The sequence below is a fragment of the Takifugu flavidus genome, chromosome 13 (genome assembly GCF_003711565.1).
Source record: "Takifugu flavidus isolate HTHZ2018 chromosome 13, ASM371156v2, whole genome shotgun sequence".
NCBI classification, from domain to species: Eukaryota; Metazoa; Chordata; class Actinopteri; order Tetraodontiformes; family Tetraodontidae; genus Takifugu; species Takifugu flavidus.
This window is the reverse complement of record NC_079532.1, coordinates 10,454,669-10,481,450: the sequence shown is the minus strand read 5'-3', so window position 1 is coordinate 10,481,450 and position 26,782 is coordinate 10,454,669. Positions and strand designations below refer to the sequence as shown.

Here is a 26,782-nt window from a genome sequence, read left to right as displayed (position 1 = left end):
CAAAGCTCCATTTTACTGTCGAGGCCGACGCTTCTGATGTTAATGGGACAGGCTGCATTATTTTGTAGAAAACCTTCTCCACCTGAGAGAAACTGGGAGGTGATGACTGTGAAACTGGCCTTGGAAAAATGGAGGAACTGACTGGAGGGGCTGTCGTGCTATTCCTGGTGTGGACTGACCACAAGAACCTGTAATATTTAAGAACAACCAAGAGACTGAATTCTCAGCAAGACAGGTGGGCATGGCTTTTTGGCTAAACTTTATTTCTTTCTGTTCTGTCATCCTGGTTTGAGAAACATAGAAGCTGAGGTCAGTGTGCACGCAGAGAGACGCACAAAACAATAGAATAAAGTGAGGAAATGAAAACATACAATGACAAAAATGGTCTAAATTTTAGGCATGTCCACCATTTTGGTTTTTTTTTTTTTTACTGTTTATGTGAATTATTCTGAACAATGAACATGACACAAAATGCAATTGATGCATTGATAATGACAAAAGTGGGGAAAAAAACATAACTAATATAGTAGATTCACATTCAAATGAAGACATTGGACAAAGAGAAAATGATGTGGTTTTTTTTGGTTTGTAAACTGGACAGTGTACAAATATTTTTTTCAATTCTGACACTTTTTTGGTTTAAAGTTTTGGATTAGTTTACATGAAATTTGAAAAAAGTGCATTTCAATTAAAGCCAGATATGACATCTCTATAGTCTAAAACAAAAATTAAGCAAATAATGGAAAATTATGTTTAATCTTTCTATAGTTTGTAGGTAAACTCACAAGACACGGAGATTATAAAATAAACATCAATGTCAGTTTTAAACCTCTGTAACAGCCCTTTAGTGGGGTCAAATCTCTGCAACAATTTAAACGTCAATCTCAGTGTTATTACTCAAAATAAACCTTTGGGGAGGGACCAGACATTTCCCAGGTTATGCTGGAGCCGAATTTACTCCAGTAGAAAGTTGCAGGTGGGGAATGAGGCCGAATCCAAAGATCTAATTTTATACTTGGAGCCTTTACAAGCTTAAAAAAAACCCAACTAATTTTATTTGACGAGTTGTTCAGAGTTGTGTCCGTGGATAAAATCAAAGGTACAGAGACATCAGTTGGCAACGCGAGCAACTCGGATGTGACGTCGTTAGAACAGTAACGCCCACTTCCGGTGTAAATGTCCCGCACCATATTGTCGTGCGCTGATGACGTTTAGTTCATGGCCGCTTCGTTGTTTCTTGCAAAGGGATTTATTTTTCTTCCACATAGCGGCTTGATTAACTTAAATAATCGTGAATGTAGAGGGTCTTAGACGGTGAAAGCGGACGGAGGCAGTTGTTAACACAGCAGTGCTGCCTTTAAAGAGCTCCAAGGCGGTAAGATGAGAAATAGGGGGAGATATTTAGCACTTAGCTCCCGAGTTAGCTTAGCATCAGGCAGGGCTGCGTTTTAAATTGAAACGTAAGAACGCGCCGCGCTGCAGAAACACCATTATTCTTCACAAACGCGACGAGGCCTGTGGGTTTTGTCACATGCATTCCTTTGTTTGGTTAGGATTGTGTTTTTATTGCTCTTTTTGGTCTGTCCCTTGAGGCCTTATGGCAAACTAACGCGACCCGCAGGACGGTTAACTTGCTGGTAATCTTTGATAAACTATCCTTACCAGCCAACAAATGTGCTTATAAATTACATAAATAACCGCTATGCTGGAGTCGTAACATCTGTGAGACTTTATTAAGATATAAAATTCAAAACCAAACGCAAAAATGGTGTCCTTTTTGAACCAAATTGGTAATTAGTGGGTAGTTAAGCTTAAAGGATAATAAAACGAACAGTTTCTCCGACAACTTTCTAGATTTGTAAGAGATGCATCGCCCCTAATAACAGTTAAAATTTTCCTAAATCCCTAATAATGTGGATTTAGTGCTGCCTGTTAACTGACTTCACTTGTTAGGTGGTAACTTTAAAAGTGCTGCAACATTTGGTTCCATTAAGATGACGGAACGTTTGATTGCTCAAGAATGAACATTTGGATTTAGACTGATATTTTTTCCGTCTTCAGCAGAATCCTCTGGGATGGATACTCCCGAAAGCCCCAGTCAGACCTCCCTGTCCCCCGAGGAGGGGGAGGACGAGAAGTCTCTTCCTGACAGCGAACTGCTGGATTCTCACGATGAAGAGGAGGACAGGCTAATCTCAGACAGTGAAGTGGTCCAGGAAGAAGATAACGAGGAGATGGTTGATGATGATGATGACGACGAGGTTCTTGGAAGAGGCTCTGAATGTGAGGAGCAAAGAGAGGAAGAGGATGAGGTGGTCCCTGACTTTGTATCTGACCTGGAGGATGAGGAGCCACTTGGAGAATCAGAAGGGGTGGGGCAGGAGGACGGGACCATCATGTTGGTGGAGGGGGATGAAGATTGTCCCCCCTCGGAGCAGTTGGACAGGGAGACGGAGGACATCGAGGAAGAGGATAGGGTCATTGACACCCCGCAGTCGCCAGACTCGGAGCACCCGACGAGTTTCATTGGTGGAAAGGACGGCGAGAAAAGATCCATCTATCAAAAAGGAATGAGCGGAGGGTCGAACGCGGCCGAGCTCGAGGACGAAGACGACAAAACCAAAGCTGAGGAGCGAGAAAAGAATGAGAGGATGCGAGCGGAGGTGAGGAGGAGAGCCATCGCAGTGAGCCAGATGAAGGACGACTCTGCGTCCGTCGCCCGCGAGCTGGATGAGCACGAGCTGGATTATGACGAGGAGGTCCCAGAAGAGCCCAGCGTTCCTCCCCAGGAGGAGGACGAAGACGAGGAGGATGCGAAGGCAGAGGGAGACGCAGAGAGTGAAGACAAGAGCGGCAGGAAAAGAGAAAAGAAAATAATCCTGCCTCCAAAAAACCGGGAGGGAAAGAGGACAGACGGGCCTCTGGGTCCCGAGAGGATCCGAAGAAATTCCTCCAAAGACAAGAAGAAGGAGGAAGACGACGGCGAGATCGACGAAGGGGAGATTGATGTAAGAGCGTCTTCCTTTCGGAGTCGTGAAATATTCTGTGGTGTAGCTTTTTTTTTTTTTACAAACATTTCGACGGTCACTCGGGAGTTTTCCCCTGAATCCACTAAAACCAGGCGCTTTTTAATTAGAAAGCCGTTCCAATTACGGAAATTACACGAGTTTAGCGAGAGAACCGAGCATTCGCACACTAAATAAAACAGGAGAAAGTGTGTGAAGGTTCCCGGTGGGTCGTGTTGATCGCACAGTTGTCGCGTCTCCGTGCTCGATTCTCTCGCTTTCCCCACGAATGAGTCTGGATGTTTGTGCACGTTTATTGTTCCAGATGCAGCAAAATCACCCGAATCTAAATATGCTCACAAATAAAACGACATTGCTAAATCACAACACAATTTCCCGTGTGTGTGTTTGCCTGACAGGACGATGACCTGGAGGAGGGGGAGGTCAAAGATCCATCGGACAGGAAGATCAGACCACGTCCCATCTGCAGGTTCTTCATTAAAGGTAGGTGATGGAAATAGTTCTAATATTATGGGATGTGTGGTCATATTAGGGGGTGTGTGGTCATATTAGGGGGGGTGTGGTCATATTAGGGGTGTGTGGTCATATTAGGGGTGTGTGGTCATATTAGGGGTGTGTGGTCATATTAGGGGTGTGTGGTCATATTAGGGGGACGTGTGGTCATATTAGGGGTGTGTGGTCATATTAGGGGTGTGTGGTCATATTAGGGGTGTGTGGTCATATTAGGGGTGTGTGGTCATATTAGGGGTGTGTGGTCATATTAGGGGGACGTGTGGTCATATTAGGGGTGTGTGGTCATATTAGGGGGGTGTGGGTGGTGTGTTGCCATGGAACTGGCTGTACAGCAGGGGGAGCTGTGGCTTTACAGTTTAGCTTTTTCAGGGAAGTTCAAACCACTTTATTCAGTACTTTTGATGTGAAGAGAGATTTTTCTTTCTGCCGTTGTTGCCAGAGGAAGCTCATAAAGATCAGTGACCTCAAGAGGTCATTCGAGGCTGGTCAGATAGAGGGTCAAAGTTCAATCAGAAAAAACAACAGAGACAGAAATAACAACTTACACATCCCGCATTTCCGACATGTTTGTCTGTATTCAAGACTCAAAAACTTTATTGTCCATGACACGGAGACAAAGCTCGATCACAAATGCCACAAAAACATAGACAACACATTTAAACCAGTGAGGCCTGAACACATTAGAAACATCCTTTTTTCTTCTTCTTGACCTCTTCATCTCTTCCGGAGTCGCGGGGGGGGTTTACAGGTTTACTGTTTAACCACTGCTGTTGGTGTCCTGCAGGGAACTGCACCTGGGGAATGAACTGCCGGTTCATCCATCCTGGGGTCAATGACAAAGGCAACTATTCCCTCATCACCAAACCCGATCTGTTCGCCTCTAACGGCGCCCCTCCTGGTGGACCACACCCGCTCATTCCCACTAATCCCTGGGTAGGTGGCTCATCTTTCCGGACCGTAAACAGGTGCTCGTGCTGCGTTCCATTTGCAACTCTGGTCACGTCACAGCCGACCTTTTGGCGTTGAACGTCTTAAAACAAGACGCCACCTCCGTGAAGGCGGCTCTCGCCTTTTCTGGACGTCTGCGTCGCGTCTGCGTCGCTTCCGCAGCCTTCAAACGGGTCGGATGGAGAGGAAGCGCAGAAGGTCGCCTCCTTCTTCCTCTGGCCGTGTTTGGTTGGTTACGGAGTGTCAAAGGGCGAGTCCTCTGGGGGCAGCCATCCTCGCAACGCCAACTGGGGGCTGGTAAAGAAACTCCCACTGACTCTGGGGGCATTCCAGCTGAAATTTACAGCGTCGAACTCGGAAATTCCGACTTTCGAGTACAAATGGAACGCAGCATTAATGTTTGTTGCTAAATGATCTGTGACTGTTCCAGACTGGACCTGCAGTGGAAGAGCTCCCTCCCCCTCCCCCTCCGCCCCCTCCTCCAGTGGAACCGCCAGTGGAGAGCGCCTGGGAGAGAGGCCTGAGGCACGCTAAAGAGGTACCAGTCAGCTTTTATGTCCCCGGAGAAGCCTTTTTATCATCACTGCACCAGTTTCTGATGAGCTGAAGGCTTCTCCTGTCCTCCTGGTCAGGGTTAGGGCTAACCCTGACCAGGAGGACAGGGTTAGGGCTAACCCTGTCCTCCTGCACGTCCTAAACATTAAACACATAACACCCCCCCCCCCCACAGGTGCTGAAGAAGGCCACCATCCGGAAAGAGCAGGAGCCAGACTTTGAGGAGAAGCGTTTTAACGTGACCATCGGAGAAGATGAGCGGGAGTTTGACAAAGAGAACGAATTCTTCAGGGAGCGCAGCTACCGCATCATCAGAGAGTACGAGCCGTTTCCCTTTACACACCTGTGCTCCGTGCTAGCGACGTGCTCTCCTCTGTGCTCCGTGCTAGCGACGTGCTCTCCTCTGTGCTCCGTGTTAGCGACGTGCTCTCCTCTGTGCTCCGTGCTAGCGACGTGCTCTCCTCTGTGTGGTGTGTTAGCGACGTGCTCTCCTCTGTGCTCGTGCTAGCGACGTGCTCTCCTCTGTGCTCCGTGCTAGCGACGTGCTCTCCTCTGTGCTCCGTGCTAGCGACGTGCTCTCCTCTGTGCTCCGTGCTAGCGACGTGCTCTCCTCTGTGCTCCGTGCTAGCGACGTGCTCTCCTCTGTGCTCCGTGCTAGCGACGTGCTCTCCTCTGTGCTCCGTGCTAGCGACGTGCTCTCCTCTGTGCTCCGTGCTAGCGACGTGCTCTCCTCTGTGCTCCGTGCTAGCGACGTGCTCTCCTCTGTGCTCCGTGCTAGCGACGTGCTCTCCTCTGTGCTCCGTGCTAGCGACGTGCTCTCCTCTGTGCTCCGTGTTAGCGACGTGCTCTCCTCTTTGTGGTGTGTTAGCGACGTGCTCTCCTCTGTGTGGTGTGTTCATGGTGTGTTTGTGTGTTGCAGTGAAATGGACTATCGAGATCCCATCTACAGGTGAGTTCTGTCTGAGAACATCGGTGAAATGTGTTCACGCTCACCGGGAGCATCCTGACGGGCCTGTGCTCCTCCACAGCGACCCGTACCCCGACCCATACTACGACTATGAGATGGAGGCTCTCTGGCGAGGCGGACATTACGAGAACTTCCGAGTGCAGTACACGGAAGGTCCTCTTCCGTACCACTACAGCGTGAGTGTCCTCCACCCAGAACTGAAAGGCATGGCTGCTCCTGCTGGGGCTGATGTTTGCGCGACCTCCTCAGCAGGAGCGCGAGCGTGACTGCGACCCCCGGGAGCGGCACCGCGACAGGGACCGGGAGAGGGACCACCGCGAGAGGGAGCGGCGGCAGAGGGAGCGGGAACGAGAGCGGGAACGGGAGAAGGAGCGGATGAGGAGGAAGGAGGAGTGGGAGAAGGATCGGCTGAAGCGGGATGAAAAGGAGCGGCCCAGGATGCGTCCTCCTCGCGAAGCCAGGGAGAAGAAGGAGGAGGAGGAGAAGCTGAAAACACGTCCTCCTCTGGACCTGCCGCCCACGTAAGAACGGGTCGGTGCTGTTGGGAGCAGCCCGTCGAGACTGGGCTCGCACCAAAATAGTGGCAAACGCGGAAATTCCTGTTTTGGAATTATGTGATGCTCAAATGCTCCGTTGTTGTTGTTGAAGAGAGTTTTCCGAGGAGCTTTACGAGATTACTCAGCCAGAGGTGTCGGCTTTGTTTCGGCCTTTTCAAACCATGGGATTTGTGGAGGATTGTGATGACAGCTTGAAAACCGTTTCTGCCGCGTGCCCACGCCTTCGGTTTGGTTCCTTGTGTGGTCACGTCACACGCTTGGAATGCTCGGGCCCTGCTGGGTTTGCACAGGGGGGGGTCAAAGGTCACAATAACCCGTCCAGTTTAATGCTGGAGGAATGTGGATACGTAGCTGGATCAGGCCGCTGCTTCAGCCTCAGGAGTTTAGTGTTACACCTGTAATCCTCCTTCCTCAAACAAACGGGGAGCTAAAAATAGCTCTGGGTCTATTTTTAGCGCGGTGCGTCATGCGGCCTGCATCGCCTGTCGCACCAGTGGAATTTCTCATCTTCCGGGGTCGTTTGTGCCCGTTACTCATTGACCGTGCGGCGTAACTGGAAGCGCCCCGTCCGTCCCTGGTGCTGGGATGGCGGGCAGCGCCGCGTGTCCTCGTTTCCTGCAGCACAAATTTGCATGGCTTTTTCCCCGACAGCAGAATGTCGGCCGCCTGCCGGGGGAAATTCCATCGGGTTTAGATCTGATACCACGCCGTGGGGGGGGGGGGGGGGGTTCTGGAGTATCACAGCTGTGGTTGATCAGTCGATCCCCTTTGCTCCTCAGCAGGCCGGTGGAGCCCAACCTGAAGAAGGAAGCAGTTCTGGTCATGAGGCGACCAGACGAATGGAAAGACCCGTGGCGTCGGTCCAAGTCTCCCCGGAGACGGCCGGGGTTGGGGTCCCCGCCCCGGGGCCGTCGGCGACACAGGCCCTCGGGCTCCTCTGTCTCCGTGTCCAACTCCTCCAGGTAGGAGCCCAACCCAGCTGAGGACAGTGGGGCTTTGGTGTGTGGTTGTGAACACGTGTGTCGTGCAGGTCATCGTCCCGCTCTTCATCCTACACGGGCTCGGGCTCGTCTCGCTCCCGCAGCCGCTCCTCGTCCTTCAGCTCCTACTCCAGCCACTCCTCCCAGCACAGCTCCTTCAGCGGCAGCCGCTCCAGGTGGGCTTCTCTCTCAGTGTCTCCCAGCTTTAAAGGTGATGTGAGGCTTCATCTGCTCTCATCACTTCCAGGTCTCGCTCTTTCTCCACGTCTCCGTCACCAAGTCCAGCCACGCTGAGGAATGCGAAACCCAAAGCAGACCTTCCTCCTTTGTTACCGAAAGGGTAGGTTTGATATCCTCGTTTAGAAAAGAGTGTTGATATAATCTGCTTCTTAATCACTGGTCTGTTGTTCGAACCTGTTTCTCCTCCTCCCCCTCACAGAGAGAAACCCTCTATGAAGAAGGTTCCAAGTCCTCCTCCTCCTCTGGGGATCCAGGGCAGGCCTCCCAAACCTCCTCCAGACCTGGGCAAGCCTCCAGCCGGAGCGAGACAGCCTGGAGGCACAGGTGTGAGCGGAGCTGCCAGACCTCCACCTCCACGAGAGCCTGGGAAACCTCCCAACCCCAGAACAGACAAGAAGAAAGAGCGCCAGGAGCCCCCTCCACATAGGTGGGTCTGTTTGTGACGCAGGAGCCATTGACAGAAATACGCCGTCGCCGACCGCAGATAAACCAGCAAGCAGAGTTGAATTTTAGCCGAAACCGCGGATGGAAAACAGGAAAGACTGGATGGCTGTTGTGTGTGAGAGTTTTGTCTCAGACGGTTCCGAGTGGGAGTGACGGAGAAACAGAAACGGGGAGGAAGAGGGAAGAGTGTGTGGGTGAGAGTGAGAGTGTGTAGGCAGCCTGAGCTTGGCGTTTATGTTCCCTGGAAGCCCTGTTGTTCTCTGAACTCCTCGGTCTCCCACACCACCCTCTCGTGACCCCGAGGTCCACTCGGAGGTCTCGGAGGTCTCGCGGTCGCCTGGAAGTAGCGCTGTAACGTTAAATCAGGTTTAGCGTTAACATGGCTAACCACGTCGGGGCGCCATTTGAAAATGTGTTTCTCTTCCAGGCGAGCTAGTCGTAGTGTTAGCGGGAGCGGTAGCAGTTACAGCGGTTCGAGCTCCAGATCCAGATCTTCAAACTCCCTGTCACGCTCCCGTTCACGGTCTGGATCGAGAAAATCCAGGTGACGTGACAGTGCTGTGAGAGTAAAGACGAGAGTTGGCCTTGGCAGTAGTGCTACGAAGTGTGATTGGTGTGCGCCTCAGAAGGCCGTAAAGTAGCTTTCGCCTTACTGGCCCACCAGAACTGTACCTGAGCGCTGGCTGTGGGCGCCGTCCGTCCCTCATCGCCTCCCCCCGCCCCCTCTGTCCAGGTCGCTGAGCGTGAGCAGCGTGTCCTCCGTGTCGTCGGCGTCCTCCGGGAGCAGCTCCGCCCGCAGTGCAGATTCGGACGACATGTACGCCGACCTCGCCAGCCCGGTGTCCTCGGCCAGCTCCCGCTCCCCCACCCCCAGCCACCCCGGCAAGGAGCGGGGCGCCGTCAGGGAGCGAGCGGCGCACGCCCGCGACAAGACCAGGGGTCAGTATGGGAGAACGGTCCCGGAGGTTAACTCAACAAGGGGAATGTCCTGGGGTGCTGGGTCAAAGGTCGCGCCCCCGAGCGTGCACCCGCCACTGACTGGACCTCTGCGTTGGGTTGTTCTCAGCAGAGAGACCGCCGAAGAAAGAGGAGTCCTTCAGGGAAGACCGTCGGAAGATGGACCCTGCCGGCATCTCCCCTCGAGGAGGGAACCCTGTGCACCGGTCCGGCCCTGCCAACAGGGGCGTCCACCCGCTACACCCCCCACCGGGACTCATGGGACCACCAGGAGGCCGCGGAGGTTCGGGCTCCCACAAAGACATCAAGCTCACCCTTCTCAACAAGGTGAATGTGACTCCTGTCTTGTGGGGTTGCCGCGGTAACGTGGGTAGCTGTGGTACTGACGGCTTTTGGTTGTTTCTTTTCTCCCGTCGCCACATCTGGAAGCAGCAGGCAGACAAGAGCAGGAAGAGGTATCTGGCCTCGGAGAAGACCAGGCCCGGTTCCCCCCCCAGTAAGAGGATGGCGTTCTCTCCCGATCGAGGTAGGAACGCACCGCCGGTGTCCTGCTGACTCAGGAGCCGCTTTAGCCCTCAGGCTCGATGCTAACGGGACGCCGAACTGCGGTCGTCATTCGTGCACACACACACACACACACACACACACACACACGAGCCACACTGCGAAACGGGAAGAGAAATGAACTAGATAATAAAAATGAAGGTTACCGTATTTTCACAACCATAGGGTGCACCTTCAATTAACGACCTATTTTAGAACTGTTTTCATACACGGCGCCGCGTTATAAGGCGCAGAGCGTAGAAACCGCGTCGTGTCTGTGGTTTTATGACGCATTCGCTAGATCGAGCTGCGCTAAAAGGAATGTCAGATAAGTCAGTCAAACTTTATTAATAGAATACAAACCACTTTCTCACAACTCCGTTCTCCCAAAATGAATAAACAGCTGTTTTATTCTTTTCCAGAGTGACGCAGTGTTTTCGCTTAACACAGTTTGTTTAATAACGTCGAGTTATAACAGGTAGTGCAACATTTTTATCATGTAGTACCGTTGCGGTAAATCAAACGTTAGTGCAAGCACAATATACGGTAACTCGAACTCTCGAAGTAGTGCAGAGCAATAGCAATATAACATTAGCAATATAGCAATAGCAATATAGCAATTTAGCAATATAACATTAGCAATATAGCAATATAGCAAAAGCAATATAACATTAGCAATATAACATTAGCAATATAGCAATATAGCAATAGCAATATAGCAATAGCAATATAACATTAGCAATATAGCAATATAGCAATAGCAATATAGCAATAGCAATATAACATTAGCAATAGCAATATAGCAATAGCAATATAACAACGTTGTTCAAACGCTAATGTCCATATTCACAGTGTGACCAGCCTTGTTCAGTTGTAAACACACAAAAGAAACAGGTAAAGATCACTTTATCAGTTCATTCCTCATCCAGGAATCCCTGGAATTCCTCTTCTTCGGTGTCCGATTTGAACAGTTGTGCGAATACGGCGTCCAACATGGCCGCTCCGTCTCCTCAAAGTCGTCATCAGGGTCGGTGTCGCTGGTCTTGTCTGGCGTTTCAGTGACATCCCTGCCTTCCTGAAAGCTCGGACCACGGTCGAGACCGATATATCCGCCCAGGCGTTCACGATCCACTGGCAGATAGTGGCGCATGCTGCTCGGCGCCGTCTCCCCGTCTTGGTCTAGCTTCGAATGCCCCGTTGACACCAATATCTAGCGGCTGGAGTTCCTTAGTTAATCCTCCGTTGAGTCTTCACCTGGCGCAGGTCCTAACCCTAACCCGTCCTGTTGCTTCCTCCACTTCCGCACCATTGACTCGTTCACGTTAAAATTCTCTTGCCGCTGCTCTATTCCTATAAAAGTCCCCCGAGCAGGTGTGTGTTGTGCAGCTGAGTGGCAGCCAGGTAGGTCGGCACATACAAAATACGATTTTTTGGAAAATTCTAGGCTTTTAGGTGATCCACAAGCTTCCAGCCTCACGACTGGGATGAGTAGAGCTGAGTCCAGCAGCCAGTCGGACTCATGAACAACACATTACTCCTGCATTGACCTGCACTATTCCTTACTATTTATATATATATATATATATATATATATATGTCTTATTTTATTTATCTTATTCTAGTGTTGTCTTCTCTGTTGAATGTTGCAGCGTCTCACCGAGACAGATTCCTAGCTTGTGTAATGCTGTGTACTACATGACCAATGGCAATAAATCAATAAATCTGATTCTGATTCTGATTGTGAGGAGCAACAGGAGTAAACAGGAACTACAGGAATTCACCCTTATTATCTTTTAGGGCGTGACAAGCGGATTCCTCTTCGACCCCCGCTCTCTCCTCGGATGGACCGGCCCAGAGGCCAAGGGCCGCGGCCTCTGCCCCCCCAGGGAGACAGGTATGTCTGGTTTGGTGACTGTTCCTCCTGCATCAGCGTCACCAGGGCAACGCTGACGTGACCACGAGAAAAGCCCCGTTGGGAAAACGTTATCAGTAATCAATAAAACTCTCTTCCGTGTAATTATTATGGTTTAGTTGGCCCGGGGGGGTTTATGGTTGTGGCTGAAATACGCTGATAGCTGGTGCGTTTCCATAGCAACAGCGACCTTTGAGTTCACGTCCAGGTGATCTGGTGACGCCGCCGCCGCCGCTCGCTCGCCCTTCAGAACTGTTTTCCTTTTTCAGGAAGCGGCCTCTGTCACCTCCTCCCAAGTCCTCTGGGAAGGGTCCGATGGCGCCGTCGGGCCGACCGGCGGTCCCGGCCTCGGCGTCCGGCGCCGGCTCGGGCTCCAACAAGCCCAGCAACACGCTGTCTCGCCGCGAGGAGCTGCTGAAGCAGCTGAAGGCCGTGGAGGACGCCATCGCCCGCAAACGGGCGAAGATCCCTACGAAGTAGGACGCCTTCTCCTCGCCGCTCTGCGCGTTTCGGGGACATGGAGAGGACGTGAGACGGAGCAGCTCGAGGGACACGTCGTGCGTCACCTGGGCCACGTAAAACCGGTTCCGTGTCAGCCGGCAGGACTGATTTGTCTGACCTTTGACCCCTTGAGTAGTTTGAACGTCACCGGGGACCTGGCGGATGACGTCAGGCCGCTGCTGCGACGGCATCTTTTTAAACCTTTCCATGTCTTCTCTGTCAACGCGCCGTGTTTTATTCGTGTCACATGTTTAGTTGGAGCCGTGGGACAGGTGGGACTCAGAAATCACGCTTTGCTTTTGTGACAGAAGCCTTTAAATAAAATATTTTGATAAACAGACCACTGCTTCTTCTCTTGATGCCCATACTTCCTGACCCCCACCTTGGTCTCATGGTTGGAGATTGAGCAGTCCAGACACCTTCCTGTCCGCCCAGCCCTCACAGGAAGTGATGTCAGAGGTCTGTGTGACCTTCCCTCAGGTTCTGGTTCTGCCAGTTCAGACCAACTTGGCTGTAACTTATCACGATGGTACGAGTCTGACGGAGGAAGCTGAGCGAACGGGACAAACTTAGCTGGGAAGTTTGGTGCTTTTAAGCGCGAACACGTTTGTTTGACAGAAGTGTGGAAGATTTAAGAACTTTAGTCAATATAAAAGTCCCCCGAGCAGGTGTGTGTGGTGCACGGGGGCACAACAGGTAGGTCAGCACCTGGTAAAATGTCATCAGGAAGCTTAAAAAAAAACAAAAAACACAAGAATTACACGGGTGAAAGTGCCCACAGGTGCCACCAAAAGTTCCCTGGGAAAATTCCTCAGCGCCTCCAACTGACATCAGTGTTTCGATGAATTTGCTCCCTCCTTTAGAGGGAACTCTGGGAAGCGGGGTTGTTGTTTTCTTTTTTTATTGTTCTATTTCTATTCAAAACAAACGTGACAAAAATGATTACTCTCATCTATTCCAGTGTGGCGTAAGAACCGGTGCACGCGTCACCGGCACCTCGGGCCACCCCTTTGATCCGCCCCTGACGTGACGGGTATTGTTTTCTTTTCCCTACCTGGGAGTGTGTTGTAACACCAACCTTTTGGGTTTTACGTCCCGTGTGTGTGTGCGTGAAAATTCCTGGGTGAGATGCGCGTGTCCGACGGCGTGCGTTGAAAAAAGGAAGCGGAAGAACAACGAATGTCGTCGCGGCTCAACTTCCTCGTGCCAGCGGTTTTTCCCAGGCGTGGCCATAAATACAGGTGATGGAGACACAGGCGACAGACGGGAGACACCATGAAGCAGGTGAGTTCCTCGGGACGCCGCGTGCCTTCACCTGTCCTCCGTCGGCTCCTCTTCATCCCCCTTTCTCTCTCTCTCTCTCCGCAGTTTCTAACATTCGTCCTTCTCTTGGTGTCCGCGTGCACCGGTGAGTCCAACCGCTGCTACGATGAGCACGAGCTGAGCGAGGCAGCCAACCGGAAGCTGCGGAGCCACTACCCGCAGCCGGCCGAGCCGTCACCTGCGGCGGCCGCGGACTCCTCATACACCTGCCCGCTAGAGCTGTACCTGCAGAAGGACCTGCCTCCTCACCTGAGCGGAAGGTCGCTGTCTCCATGGAGATACGTGTAAGAAAAACACCTGTTTTTATTGGTGGATTTGTGAGCGGGTCATCACAGGATGCTTTTATTTTGAAATGTACAGAGCTCATCCTGGGATGGATGATGGGTGGAGGGATGGATGGAGGGATGGATGATGGAGGGATGGAGGGATGATGGATGGAGGAATTGATGGAGGGATTGATGGAGGGATGGATGGAGGGATGGATTATGGGTGGATGGAGGGATGGATGAGTGGAGGGATTGATGGAGGGATGGATGGATGATGGATGGATGGATGGATGGATGGATGGATGGATGATGGACAGATGGATGGATGGATAGATGATGGATGATGGATGGATGGATGGATGGATGGATGGATGATGGATGGATGATGGACAGATGGATGATGGATGGATGGATGGATGGATGGATGGATGGATGGATGATGGATGATGGATGGATAGATGGATGGATGGATGGATGATGATGGACAGATGGATGATGGATGGATGGATGATGGATGGATGGATGGATGATGATGGATGGATGGATGGATGATGGACAGATGGATGATGGATGGATGGATGATGGATGGATGATGGACAGATGGATGGATGGATGGATGATGGACAGATGGATGATGGATGGATGGATGATGGATGGATGATGGACAGATGGATGGATGGATGGATGATGGATGGATGATGGATGGATGATGGACAGACGACCCCAGCAGACATGTGACCTGGGCTCTCCTCCTCTCTCCTCCAGAACCGTCTTCCTGGGGGACTGCTTCCCGTCCAGCTATACTGAGGCCCAGTGCCTGTGTTCCGGGTGCATCCTGGTCCCGGACTCTCCCCAGAACCAGGTTCTGCTCACAGAGACCCACGACTACAACTCCGTCCCGATCAAGCAGAGCCGAGTGTTCCTCAGAAAAGAAGTGTGTGCCGATGGTAAGAAGCACCATCTGAAGCCGGTCACCATCCAGGTGGCGGTGGGCTGCACCTGTGTCCGACCCAAGACCACCTCCTAGAGCGGGCGGGACCCTCTGCTCTGTTGTCATGGAGACGCGGGTGTGTTAGAACCAGCTGGTTCTGTGATCTTCATAAGATCCAACATCTCAACATCGACGTGATATTTGTGAGTCGTCTGTGGCGACGTCCTCGTTATGATGCACCAGACGTCCAAACCTATTTACTAATTTATAGTTTTACACTATGATTATTTATCTGGTCGGCTACTTTATTTATTTGTTTTATGTTTTTGAAGACTAATGTTTGTTCCAGTGGAACTTGAAAAGGATTTAAAGGTTCAGCTTCTTTGAAGCCAAATAAAATAATGTCCAAGATCTTTGTGCATTTTTGTTCATTCATTAATTCTTCCGAGTTTGAAGAATGAGGAGAGCAAAGGAGTCAGGAGAGGGCAGATCTGGGGGGGGGGATCTGGGGGCCTCTGGGGGGCTCTGGGGGCTTTGGGGGCTCTGGGGCCTCTGGGTGCTCTGGGGGCTCTGGGGCCTCTGGGTGCTCTGGGGGCTCTGGGGGGCTCTGGGGCCTCTGGGGGGCTCTGGGGGGCTCTGGGGCCTCTGGGGGGATTGGGGGCCTCTGGGGGGCTCTGGGGGCTCTGGGGCCTCTGGGGGGCTCTGATGGATGGAGGCCCCTGGAGCTGGGGGTGGGGGCCCTTGGACTTGTGGGCCTCTGGTCCGGATGGCCGGCACCTGGGGTGTGTGGCTTCTGGGGGGGGGGTGCTGGTGCCTTTTTTTGTGTGGGCCCTCTCTGGTGGCCCTTTGGGGGTCCTCTGCCCTGGGGGGGGGGGATTGTGGTTGTCCCTCATGTCTGTGGGGTCACTGGGTCTCTGTCTCTCTGTGCTGCTTGGGGCCACGGTGTCCTGGTCTCACTCATCAGAACACCAAGCAGCAAACACACACACACACACACACACACACACACACCACACACACACACACACAACACACACACACACACACCCCTACAGCTCCAGATGTGCACCAACCGGAGAGTCAAACGTTGGCTGCAGCTCCACACTAGTGAAGGTTCCCTGGGGGGCTGAACCTGTTTATTATCACCATCACGTGATGTTCACAAGTATCAGGTACAAGATCTGAACACACCTGTGTGTGGGTCCATGGGGACAGATGTGTGTGGGTCCATGGGGACAGATGTGTGTGTGGTCCATGGGGACAGATGTGTGTGGTCCATGGGGACAGATGTGTGTGGTCCATCGGGACAGATGTGTGTGGGTCCATGGGGACAGATGTGTGTGGTCCATGGGGACAGATGTGTGTGGTCCATGGGGACAGATGTGTGTGGGTCCATGGGGACAGATGCGTGTGGGTCCATGGGGACAGATGTGTGGGTCCATCAGATGTGTGTGGGTCCATGGGGACAGATGTGTGTGGGTCCATGGGGACAGATGTGTGTGGGTCCATGGGGACAGATGTGTGCGTGGGTCGTTTGGGTTCAGTTCCTTTTGTATTGTGTTGTCTTGTACACACAGTGAAAAGAACGGGCCCACCTCCAAATCCCTGTGGAACGCCATGGCGACGCCCCGCGATGAAGACCAGACACGTTTGCTCGGCTGTTTTTATTTACTTATTTATTAGGAAAATAACGGGTATGAAAGTCGACCGCGGCCTCTCAGGAGGAGGAGCTTCAGGCCGTTTATGTGGCAAACTTCTTCTGCCTGACAGGTGCAGGGAGCTGGGACATGATGTCCAGCAGGGGGCGCTCCACCGCCACCAGGGAATGGTCGTCCAGCACGCCGACCCACAGGAGGTGCTGGGGGAGAAGGTCCGACACAACGGTCAGTTCACCTGACGGACTCCGGGCTTTCAGAAGGACCAGAGCGGGACCGTACCTGGAAGTTCTTGCAGACCTTGAAGGCGTGGCTGTGTTTGGCCCTCTGGGACTCGGGGAGGCTCCTCAGGGTCATCTGGTTGTAGAACATGGCCTTTGGGTCGGGGAAGGGCTGCACGCAGAGACAACAGAGGTTCTGAAGCGGCGCGGCAGCGGGGCGGCGCCGGCGCCACCACGGACACCTACCAGCGTCTGGTCGACCACGCACAGCATGAAGAGGTCGTGCAGGAGGATGTGGGCGGCGTTCCTCCCGCTGAAGCCGATGTGGGTGACGGGCGTGTCCCGCTCCGCCCACAGCGGGTGCAGGCCGTGCTTCAGCAGCGCCCGGCTCCACCGCGTGTACTCCCGCTGCACCAGCGAGTACTCGAAGATCTGCAACATCGACAGCATCAGCGCGCGCTCCCCCGGCACCGGCGCCGCCCGCCGCCGCCCACCTTTACCTGCTGGTCGGCGTGCACGGACACCAGGGTGCCGCCGGTGGGGTGGATGGCGATGGCGGTGGGGCAGGAACGGTGCGTGGGGAGGGTGCAGTGGAGCTGTGAACACGGAGGCAGGGGTGAGTTGTGGCGAGTGTTTCCTCCACCTGTTCGTCCACCTGAGCTGACCTCACCTTCAGGCTCTGGAGGTCGTACGCGTGCACCTGGCAGCCGGCGTCGGCTGCTGCCAGCCACCTCCCATCGTCACTGGTGCACAGCAGGTGGACGGGCTGAGGAGACCCTGGAGCAGACACAGAGGCTAATGCCAAGGCTGCCCCCCCCCCGCTGGGCGCCCCCCCCCCCGCTGGGCGCCCCCCCCCCCCGCTGGGCTGCCCCCCCCACTGGGCTGCCCCCCCCACTAACCTAGATTAGGCTTGAGCGTGTGCAGATATCTGCACTCCAGTTGGCCGAGTCCAAGAACAAGGATGGAGGAACGAGCAGAGGAGGCAAAGAGCTTGGAGGAGTCAGAGGAGAAGCACAACTGGTGGGCCCAGCACAGCTCCTTAGGTATGGACACCTACGGTGGGGGGGAGGAGAGGAGAGGAGAGGAGAGAGAGGAGAGGAGAGAGGGGAGGGGAGGAGAGGAGGGGAGGAGGGGAGAGGAGGAGAGGAGAGGAGGGGAGAGGAGAGGAGAAGAGAGGAGAGGAGGAGGACGGGGAGGGGAGGAGAGGAGAGGAGGGGAGGAGGGGAGAGGAGAGGAGAGGAGAGGAGTGGAGAGGAGAGGAGGAGGAGGAGGGGGAGATCAGCATCACCCACATAAACTCAGGTAAATTCCTGAATCATGTCCCACTCCATGTCCAGGATCCTGCCGGGTTTTCCATCCCACTGAGTGCATTGTCAGCCCGGTAGGACAGAACCCGGCAGGATCCAGGACCGGTTGGTGCCGCTACCTTAGCGATGGCGGTGCCGTTGTGCTGTAACCTGTAGAGACGAACCGCCGCCACGGTGGAGTACGCCAGCCACGCCCCACAGGGAGACAACGCACTGCAGCAGATATGATCGTCGCCCTGGAAACGGCCCAGAGAAATAAGGTTTGGTTGCAACATTTTGTTTCCCTTTCAAATAATTTGGAGTGTTTCTCACACCAGAACCACCACGGTGTCCGTGGGTCGTGTTATCAAAAAGGTCGATGATGAGCAGAACCGCCGGGTCAACGACCCAAATACAGAAACACACCTTAATTTTCAGATGGATCAATTTCTCTGGGTTTTTCTTCACAGGCAGAGAATCACCAGGTTTCCCTGTCAGGACACATCAGAGGACAGGACAGGACAGGACAGGACGGGACAGGAGGGGACAGGACAGGACGGGACGGGACAGGACAGGACGGGACGGGAGAGGAGGGGAGGAGAGGAGAGGAGAGGAGAGGAGAGGAGAGGAGAGGAGAAGAGAGGAGAGGAGGAGGACGGGACAGGAGAGGACGGGACAGGAGGGGACGGGACAGGACGGGACAGGAGAGGAGGGGACAGAAGGGGACAGGACAGGACGGGACGGGACGGGAGAGGAGGGGAGGAGATGGGAGAGGAGGGGACAGAACAGGACAGGACGGGACGGGACGGGAGAGGAGGGGAGGAGACGGGAGAGAGGAGACAGAACAGGACAGGACGGGACAGGAGGGGACGGGACAGGACAGAACAGGACAGGAGAGGACGGGACAGGAGAGGACGGGACAGGTCAACAGCCTTTCGTTAAAGAACACCAGCCTGTGTGTGTGTGTGCACGTGTGTGTGTGTGCACGTGTGTGTGCTCGGCTCACCTTGTCCCTCGCTCTCTCCCACACTCCAAACCTCTAAATGATCGGGGAACTGGAAGAGCAGCATTCCGACCTTCTTTGCACAGGAAACCAGACTTCTCTGTCAGGGAAGAGAGGGACGTGAGGCTACGGCAGCTGGGAGGGGACATTCCTTCAGCGGCCCACGTGCACTCACGTGTGGGAACGTCATTTTACGGAGCGCGGACTCGCGGGTGTTCTTCTCCACCTTGTCCAGCAGGGGGCGCACCACCAGCTGGGTGTCCATACCTGGAGGGACGACACGCAGGTGAGGCGGGTGTGGTCGGTCAGGACGGCTCTCCAGGTGGGACACACTGACCTCCAGAGACCACGGCGCTCTCTAAGTGGACAAGGGCCCGGACATCGTGCGAGTGGTTTTTGAAGGTTCTGGTTCTGACCCAATCCTTGTTCTCCTGGTCCACATTGGAGGAGAGGAACTGGAACTGGACCACGGTTCCCTCGGACGTCCCTGCGGCCAGGCTGCATCCGTCCTGTGGGTGCAGACCTCTATCAAGCTGTTCCTCCCAAACCGTTAGCAGCCATTGAACGTTAGCGCTCGTCAGACCCACCTGAGAGGCAGACAGAACCAGCACGTCCCACTTGCTGACCAGGTGAGACCTGATCAGAGTTCCCGTGTGTCCGTCCCAGAACTGGACCTTTCCTGCAGAATCAGCGCTGACAACCGTGTGGTCGGAGAGGAAGACCAGGCTCCACACCACCACCTCTCTGCTCTTGGGCGCCCCCACGCCGCGCTCCACCAGCAGCCGCCGCGTGGCGTGGCCTGAGGAGCACGCACAGGCTTAGAGGTTCTCCTACCAACACGGACCCGCCTCAGGACCCACCCCAGGACCCACCCCAGGACCCGCCTCAGGACCCACCCCAGGACCCGCCTCAGGACCCGCCTCAGGACCCGCCTCACCTGTGTTGGCATCGAAGATCCGGATCATATCCATCATTCCTGCCGCAATCAGGGCGCCAGACGAATGCCAGGACAGAGAAATAATCCGACCTGGAAGGGGGGGGGGCAGAAATACAGATGCGTCACCACAAACATCTGGACCAGCTCCAGGAGGACCCGGGTCCTGTCCGTCACCCACCCTTCTGCCTGTCCAAGTTCCTCTGAAACTGAATCCTCTGCTCCAGGATTTCAAACATCTTGACGGTGCCGTCCTCGCAGCCCACCTGAAACAGGAAACAGAGCTGAGCATGATGAGGCCCCCTGGGGTTTGGGCCCCCTGGGGTTTGGGCCCCCTGGGGTTTGGGCTCTCGACTGACCGCGAGCAGCGTTCCCTGGGGGTTGCTGCTGACGCTCCAGATGGGTCCTCCATAGGCACTGACGGAGTACTTGGGCCTCAGCGTGTCCAGGTCGTATTCTGTGATCTCGCCATTCAAACCAGCGCTGAAGAGACGCGGACCGACCCAACACAGAGCGTCCGTAGCCCGACCCTTCTGACCCGGGACCACCTGAACAGCAGAAAACGGGTCAGCTCCCTTTTACTATTACCCGCCCTTCATAAGAACCTGGTAAACGTTCAGCTGGTAAAGCCCACGGGGTTTGCCACCTTTTCTTGGAAATAATGGTCGGAGAAGTTGAAGATCTCCAGAGCTCCATCCTCCCGGGCCACAGCCAGCCGCTCGGTCCGGGGGTTGAAGGCCATGGCTCGGATAGCGCTGGGCATGTAGTCAAAGAAGCGCACGCGGTGAACTTTTAACTCCCCCATCCTCACTGCCATGAAAGAAAAAAACACAGAATCAAAATGACGAGGCGGAATTAGAATAATCCTCTGTCGAACTGCCACCGTTAATAGCCAGCGGTACCTGAGACGCACCACGACAGACCACGTTGGGAACACCGGAGCGGTTCTGACACACGATAACACCAGCCAGGAGGCGGAAATACGTCACACCTGCGTCTTCTTCGGCGCAGAGAGACTGTAAACAAAGGTTTCGCCCCCTAGTGGACTAGAGTGGTACAACAGCTACTCGTCCGGCAAACGCAAACTCGAGAGTGAAAAAGGGTAAAACACTCCTAAACTAAACTTAAAATATTGAACATTTATATCTTAGTTCCATCTTCTTCGCAGTTAATCTAAAAAACAGAAATCAGTAACCTGCACCAACTAACGACCACTAACTCCAACCTCAGCATCCTCCTAGCATTATATTAACGGTCCCTCCGCTGGGCATGTGAAAGCCATCTCAGTCCGGCCTCTCTAACCTTATCTCCGGACCATCTAACATGTGCTGCCGCCCTGATTAGCCTGCCTGAACAGTAGAAAATGATAGTAGAAATGAGATGAAATGTGACTCGTACGCGTAATGAGTCCTCCGCGCTGATAGGGGCGCTACCATTATGAGTCTACGCGACAACCTCCAGGAAACACAGAAGAAGAAGCGCATACGTCATCAACCAAAACAGAGTGTGTGGCGGGAACAGAGGCTTGGAGTTTTTTGGATTCATTTTAAACTTTCGTCTTAATTTATCGACCTTTTTACGGTGAATGTGACCGGATTGTCTTCGTTATTTGACGGGACGATGGTTCAGATAGTCATCAGGTATTTACAATGGTGGTTTTATTCTGTTCGGAGGGCAGAAATTCCAAGTCGCCAACTCGCTACTGTTGATGCGATGACTCTTGAAATTATGAATTATAACATCATTCGTTTATAGGTCGAATAAAGTTTCCAATATACACCTGATAAATTACAACTTGAACAAGGGATGAATTATGAAAACGACTCTCTTCACTTGATAACATAAGAATGAGCGTTTTCCAAGAGAGTGCGATGATTTCTAATCGGCAATAGTGTCAGTTCTGTGCCTTGTGAGTGACTGTGTCTGTACTGTGCGTCTGTAGATCCAGTGCAGATGGATGTGGGCCCCCAGAGTGGCTTCTGTTGGAGCTGCAGGGGGAGATGATCTCCAGAAACAACTCTGGGCTGGCAGGAAATGTCATGGGAGACCTTCTCTACACCAAAGAGGTCAATAAATGAGAGGCATTGTTAGAATATCACTCTATGTGATCAAGATGTTGGTCACTCATCGCCATCAGACTGGCACTGGTTATATCTAAAGGTGTTGATTTCCCTCCTCCATCCACTAGGGGGCGCCGGTGCTGATTGTGGGACACCACATTCTGTTTGGGAAACTGGCCAAACTGGAGAAACCCTTCGCCGTGCTCACCAAGCATCGCGGACGTCTGCAGGACGGCCACGGTTGCTCACCGGGCGCCGTGGAAACCACCGGTCAGGACGCTGTCGGCACCTCTTACTCGGTGACCGCCCTCATCAAACGCAAGTTGATCTTCAAGATGCGCCCCAAGCCCATCATCACAAACGTGCCCAAGAAGGTGTAGCGCGGCTGCACGTGCTCGCGATGGTTTTACACTGTGGTCTGTGGACGTTTGATGTGAGCGGACCCGAGGGACAATCTGCAGTCTTCTCTCCACCGGGACAAGAAAAGTGGAAATGCCAAACGATGGCTTGAAAACCTTGATTTTGAATTAAATGTTGCTCCGACAAACTGGTCGGAAAACAATGAATAATTGTGTTTTGCGCACGCATTCAGGACAGCAACGTTTCCTCGGTCTGAAGCCAGATTTCACAACCTGGAAATTAAAGGAATAAAAAACCCGAGCCGAGCCTGATACATTTATAACAGTTTGATTTGAAATGTGCTGCAAGTGTCACCGTTGCGCGAGTTTAAAAGCCCTGACTCGGCTGTTCCCCCGGGCGCCGCTAGGGGCGGTGTCGCACATGTCCCCCCCCCGAGAGACGCTCATTTACCCACCGAAGAAGAGTCGGGCTCCATTTCTCCGCTCAGCGGCAGCAGAATGGATTAGCCCGAGTTGGACTCCTGCTACAGCCAGGAAACGTTCCGAATCCTCCTTTTGAGACTTTTGGTACTTGCGCGGGTAACATGTCGTCGTGGCCGAAGTCGTCTCCGGCGACGCGCCGGGCGTTAGCCAACCCGAACGGAAGGTGAGCCCTGTTAGCAGCGTTAGCGGCTAACGTGTTGTTCACGGAACCGCGGCGCTGGGAGCTACGTGCTGATTAAACTGGAGCTTCTTTTGTCGTGCAGCGCTCCGCGTCTGTTCCGGAGGGCAGCGCCGTACCCCAGCAGGGAGGACAAGGCCGTGGAGCTGACGGATGCCCTGGGCAGGTACGTCCCCGCCAGGGAGGCGGTCTCGGTCCCGGGGGGGACGGGACGGCGACCACCTGTCCACAGATGCGTTTACGACCATCACTGCTGTGATGGGTGACCGCCCCGTTAGACCCACGTTTACCTTCAGAACCTCCCAGTTCTGCGTGAGTCGCGTTGGCATGACGTCACGGACCGACAGAACTCCGCAGGTGTCCTGTGGGCTCTCATAGGTGCTCAGGTGATGGAGAACGGTCCGAGCAGGGCGCCGTCCCGGACCCGGACCCAGCTGCAGCCACACACGTAACCGTTTCTCGTCTGTCTTCCAGTTACGAAGAACTGGATCAAATCCAGAACTACAGCGGGAACGTGACGTTTGACGGATTCAAAGCCGCCGGTGAGACGTTTGCTTCTTGTCTGGGCAGTGGTGAGAATGTTGAGCCAAAATGAGCCTCTTTGCAGCAAAGCCGGAGGGCTGCACGCCGTCGGACAGGAGGAAGGGCCTGTACCAGAGGTTCTACAGGATGGTGCAGGAGGAGAGGAAGCCTGCCGACTGCGTGGTCATCTCCATCACAAACGCGTGCCTGTGAGTAACCGGGGGGAACCGGGAGGAACCGGGACTCCTGCAGGACACACTGAGCTCCCGTCACCTTTCCAGAACTCCCCGTTCTTGGGTTCATTCGTTAGTTTAGTGCTCACGTCTGCTCCGAGCTGATTCTCTCTCGCTCTCATCCTGCAACACAACTCAAAGCTTCTCATTCCACGGAAACATAAAAACATCTGAAACATAGAAACATCTGTTGGTGAAATGCTGAGTAATAACGGACCTCCATTCGACACAAAAACGAGCACAATTCACACCACCTCCAAAACAACGAGCCATTATTTTCATTCAAACATGTTAAAGTTGTTCTTGTGAAGGCTCCTCACAGCAGCACAAACACTACAGGCTACATCCAGGCTAACTGGACCAGCACCGGCACTTCTCTGGTGGACTCTGGAGCCAGAACTTTAAAACATCAAATGTACCTTCATCCTTGAGAAGCTCGTCACATCCAAAAAGCCCAAAACACTCCACAGAACCGCATCCAACATGGCGACCTCGGTGGTTTCCACCCTCCACCGGTTCTGGAGGCTAAAAAAAACCCAAAACCCGTCAGACATTTCATCCTCTGTGGTGGAGGCGCAGACTCTCGGGCCGGTACCGAGGAGTCGGCTCTAACGTAGCCACGTTCTGGACACCCGGAACCAGAGTGGAAACACCAGCCGTGAGGTCATGTGACTCAAGCAAAGACAGACTTATACACTCACACACACTTGGTCCCACCTCACAAAAGCAGAGTTTCTCTCTCACACACACACACACACACACACACACACACACACACACACACACACCCCTCACGGTACCAACCTTAACAACGTCTCTCTCTTCCTCTCAAAGGGATTACCCCAAATCGCTAAGCCAGTCCTTGCAGGATCGCGGCCTTTCGGTGGAAATGCTCTACCTTCAGGCGGAGTCGGGCCTGACCCGGGCCCTGCAGGACGTCCGGGCCGACGGCTCCCCGTTATGTATTCTGGTGGAGCAGACAAACATAGCTCTGTCCTCCTGCACTGTTATCATATTCTCAGAGTCCCTCAAAAGTAAGTCCCGCCCCCACATACTCCTCCCGCTCAGCCAGACCCCCCAACGCTCCCTCACAGCCCGCTCCCACGTTAGCGTAGCGTCCACCGACCCCCCCAAAAATACCAAATCTAACACACACGCTCGCTAAAACACATAAAAGACGCGAGACACGGGCCACATGACACCAACGACACCGGCGCCTTTGGGCCAGACTCCAGTAAGATGGTCGCTCCCCCCCCGTCACCCCTCAAATCATGCGCTCATTCCCCTGTTCCGCAGGATTTAACCCTAAAACCCTAAAAACATCTGCCCCAACTCAACGGGTGCTTTGATAGCCGCACTCGTCAGGTGACTAATTAAAGCGCACAAACACACAAAACGACAAAAAACAGCCTGACAAAACGCCCCAAACACTCAAAAACACCCCCCCCACCCCCCGGCATCATTAGCGCCCACTGTCACGTGACGTTAATTTGAGCTGATTCTCCGCCCCCGCCCTCTGACTCCTCCCACTAACTCTCCCCTCCCCTCCCCCCCCAGTCCACCGGAACATGCCCAAAGAGCAGGCCTTGGACTTCGTAGCGGCCGAGCACGGGCGCGGCCTCGCTAAGGAGCGCCCGGCGAGGGACCCGGCGGACATCGCCGCCCAGGCGTCGCAGCTGCTGGACGACTTCCTGGACCGGGAGAAGGTGGAGCGCCACAGCGTCCCCCCGGAGACGCGGCCGCTGCTGATGCTGCTGGCCGAGGGGGTGCACCTGTACCTGGAGGAGCTGGAGACCATCGCGGACTACGTCCGTGCTCGGCAGGAGCTGGTCCAAGGTGGGCCTGGTTATCCCGCTGGCCCTGACCTTTGACCCCCCCCCCCCCCGCTGACGGCCACCTGTGCTCTCTCTCTTCTGTCCAGCGTATAAAGCTGAGGGGGAGAGGGGCAACATCTTGCCTCCGGGACTCAGGAAACCGCCTCCTCTGCTCCCCACGCCGCCCCGGCCCCCGCCACCCCAGTCCAAATCGGAGGTGGACGCGGCGATGGACGTCCCCTCGGGGTCACGGCCCCCCTGCTGCCTTCTCCAGGTCGGCCCCCGTTCTTCCGCGTGACCATCTCCGATGGTTTTGACTTGACTTGAAGTCGTTTCCCTGCTTCTGTCTCAGGTTCGTACCCTAAAACCAAACCCCCCCCGCTACTGTCTTTACCCGGACCCTCGCTAGGGGGCCCGCATCTGCGAGGACCCCTGTCCTTCGGCGGCCCCGGCGGGCCCCGCGGGTCCTTACTTCACCCGTCATCGTCGTACCACCCGGGTCCCAGAGGCCATCATGGACTCAGAGGAGCTCCGCCCTCTCTGAAGAGTTCCCGTCCTCCGCTGCTGCCCGCGCCTCCAGGTGATTTTCCTCGGAATTCTGCGTGATCCGGGTCCCTCGGACCGCCCCCAGACTCTGACTCCTCCTCTTTCCCCTCCTCAGGTCCTCTTCTCGCCCGACTGGGCGTCCCCCGGCATTAGCGTGGGCCCAACGGGTCGGATCGGGAGCCGTTCCGGGCGACGCCGAGGAGGGAACGCCTGATGGGTCTCTTCCCACGCTGGTGCAGGGAAATGGCGGCGTTAGCGTGGGCGGCGTTAGCGTTAGCGCGGGCTAGTTTATTTTCCAGGCTACTTTCTGTACAACGATTTGGTGCTGAAATTATTGAACCATATTTTGTGATCAACTTATTTTTTTACGTCTGCGGGAGCGTTCGGACCGTCGCGTCGTTCCGACTCCAGTTTTCCTGCTTCTCTTCTTCAGTCGCTGCGCCGACCAATCAGGAGACTGACGAACCCAAAAGGTCTTTTTAACCCCAGAATCAGTTTTCTGTTGGAGTCGGGGGGTGTGTGGGGGGGGGCAGCTTAAATTATATTTGTCTTTAATGAAACAAACATTCTTTCGTGTGATTTTTGACAATAAACTGTAAAAACATCTACGGGTTCGTTATTCTGCCGATGGCATTCCAGAACATGAATGTGGAGGTTCCAGGAGGATCCGGGACGGTTCTTCAGAGGTTCTTCAGAGGACATTCCTCGTCCCACCCTGTCTGGAGCTGACAAAGGTCCTGGTTCTGTTTCTGAGCTCCGGGTGGCGCTGAAGAACATCCCACAGCTCAGGGAGCTCCTGAACTGGGTTCTCCTGTGACCTGGAGC

The 26,782-nt window shown here is 54.1% G+C and overlaps 5 protein-coding genes across 15 annotated transcripts; 4 read left to right on the top strand and 1 right to left on the bottom strand.

Annotated features, from left to right (window-relative positions):
• The first annotated feature begins 1,175 nt into the window (after positions 1–1,175).
• On the top strand, positions 1,176–12,483 carry zc3h18 (zinc finger CCCH-type containing 18). Of its 10 annotated transcripts, none has more exons than XM_057051987.1 (19): positions 1,176–1,375; positions 2,065–3,008; positions 3,425–3,509; positions 4,324–4,472; positions 4,918–5,025; positions 5,218–5,360; positions 5,962–5,991; positions 6,071–6,185; positions 6,259–6,530; positions 7,346–7,528; positions 7,597–7,722; positions 7,794–7,886; positions 7,986–8,213; positions 8,658–8,774; positions 8,964–9,169; positions 9,297–9,514; positions 9,620–9,713; positions 11,528–11,624; positions 11,912–12,483. In XM_057051987.1, the coding sequence occupies exons 2-19, from the start codon at positions 2,076–2,078 to the stop codon at positions 12,120–12,122; spliced, it is 3,408 nt and encodes a 1,135-aa protein (XP_056907967.1). In that variant the 5' UTR covers positions 1,176–1,375; positions 2,065–2,075; the 3' UTR covers positions 12,123–12,483. The 10 variants fall into 10 exon arrangements, with proteins under 10 accessions (XP_056907967.1, XP_056907971.1, XP_056907973.1 ...); XM_057051991.1 differs by having other exon boundaries at positions 2,062–3,008; positions 6,262–6,530; XM_057051993.1 differs by having other exon boundaries at positions 2,062–3,008; positions 7,349–7,528.
• Positions 12,484–12,604: 121 nt separating this feature from the next.
• Positions 12,605–15,074, top strand: il17c (interleukin 17c). The gene is made up of 3 exons (XM_057051996.1): positions 12,605–13,427; positions 13,512–13,750; positions 14,498–15,074. The coding sequence occupies exons 1-3, from the start codon at positions 13,419–13,421 to the stop codon at positions 14,757–14,759; spliced, it is 510 nt and encodes a 169-aa protein (XP_056907976.1). The 5' UTR covers positions 12,605–13,418; the 3' UTR covers positions 14,760–15,074.
• Positions 15,075–16,320: 1,246 nt separating this feature from the next.
• Positions 16,321–21,007, bottom strand: utp4 (UTP4 small subunit processome component). 2 transcript variants are annotated; one of them, XM_057052182.1, is made up of 17 exons: positions 20,676–21,007; positions 20,409–20,572; positions 20,122–20,310; positions 19,944–20,028; positions 19,766–19,855; positions 19,416–19,627; positions 19,166–19,337; positions 19,004–19,095; positions 18,832–18,928; positions 18,252–18,316; positions 17,966–18,082; positions 17,439–17,592; positions 17,210–17,316; positions 17,040–17,135; positions 16,786–16,971; positions 16,601–16,711; positions 16,321–16,521 (listed from the first exon to the last, which is right to left on the bottom strand). In XM_057052182.1, exons 2-17 carry the CDS (start codon positions 20,565–20,567, stop codon positions 16,405–16,407), a joined length of 2,049 nt encoding a protein of 682 aa, XP_056908162.1. In that variant the 5' UTR covers positions 20,568–20,572; positions 20,676–21,007; the 3' UTR covers positions 16,321–16,404. The 2 variants fall into 2 exon arrangements, with proteins under 2 accessions (XP_056908162.1, XP_056908161.1); XM_057052181.1 differs by having other exon boundaries at positions 20,665–21,006.
• Positions 21,008–21,230: 223 nt separating this feature from the next.
• chtf8 (CTF8, chromosome transmission fidelity factor 8 homolog (S. cerevisiae)) lies at positions 21,231–22,482 on the top strand. Its single transcript, XM_057052184.1, has 3 exons — positions 21,231–21,402; positions 21,705–21,828; positions 21,951–22,482. The coding sequence occupies exons 1-3, from the start codon at positions 21,383–21,385 to the stop codon at positions 22,200–22,202; spliced, it is 396 nt and encodes a 131-aa protein (XP_056908164.1). The 5' UTR covers positions 21,231–21,382; the 3' UTR covers positions 22,203–22,482.
• Positions 22,483–22,624: 142 nt separating this feature from the next.
• On the top strand, positions 22,625–26,563 carry si:ch211-216l23.2 (uncharacterized protein LOC565061 homolog). The gene is given in 10 exon segments (XM_057052183.1): positions 22,625–22,827; positions 22,928–23,008; positions 23,317–23,384; positions 23,450–23,573; positions 24,432–24,631; positions 25,155–25,433; positions 25,519–25,623; positions 25,626–25,685; positions 25,764–25,991; positions 26,073–26,563. Coding segments are annotated over 10 exon segments (1,245 nt in total). The 5' UTR covers positions 22,625–22,765; the 3' UTR covers positions 26,111–26,563.
• Positions 26,564–26,782: the final 219 nt, after the last annotated feature.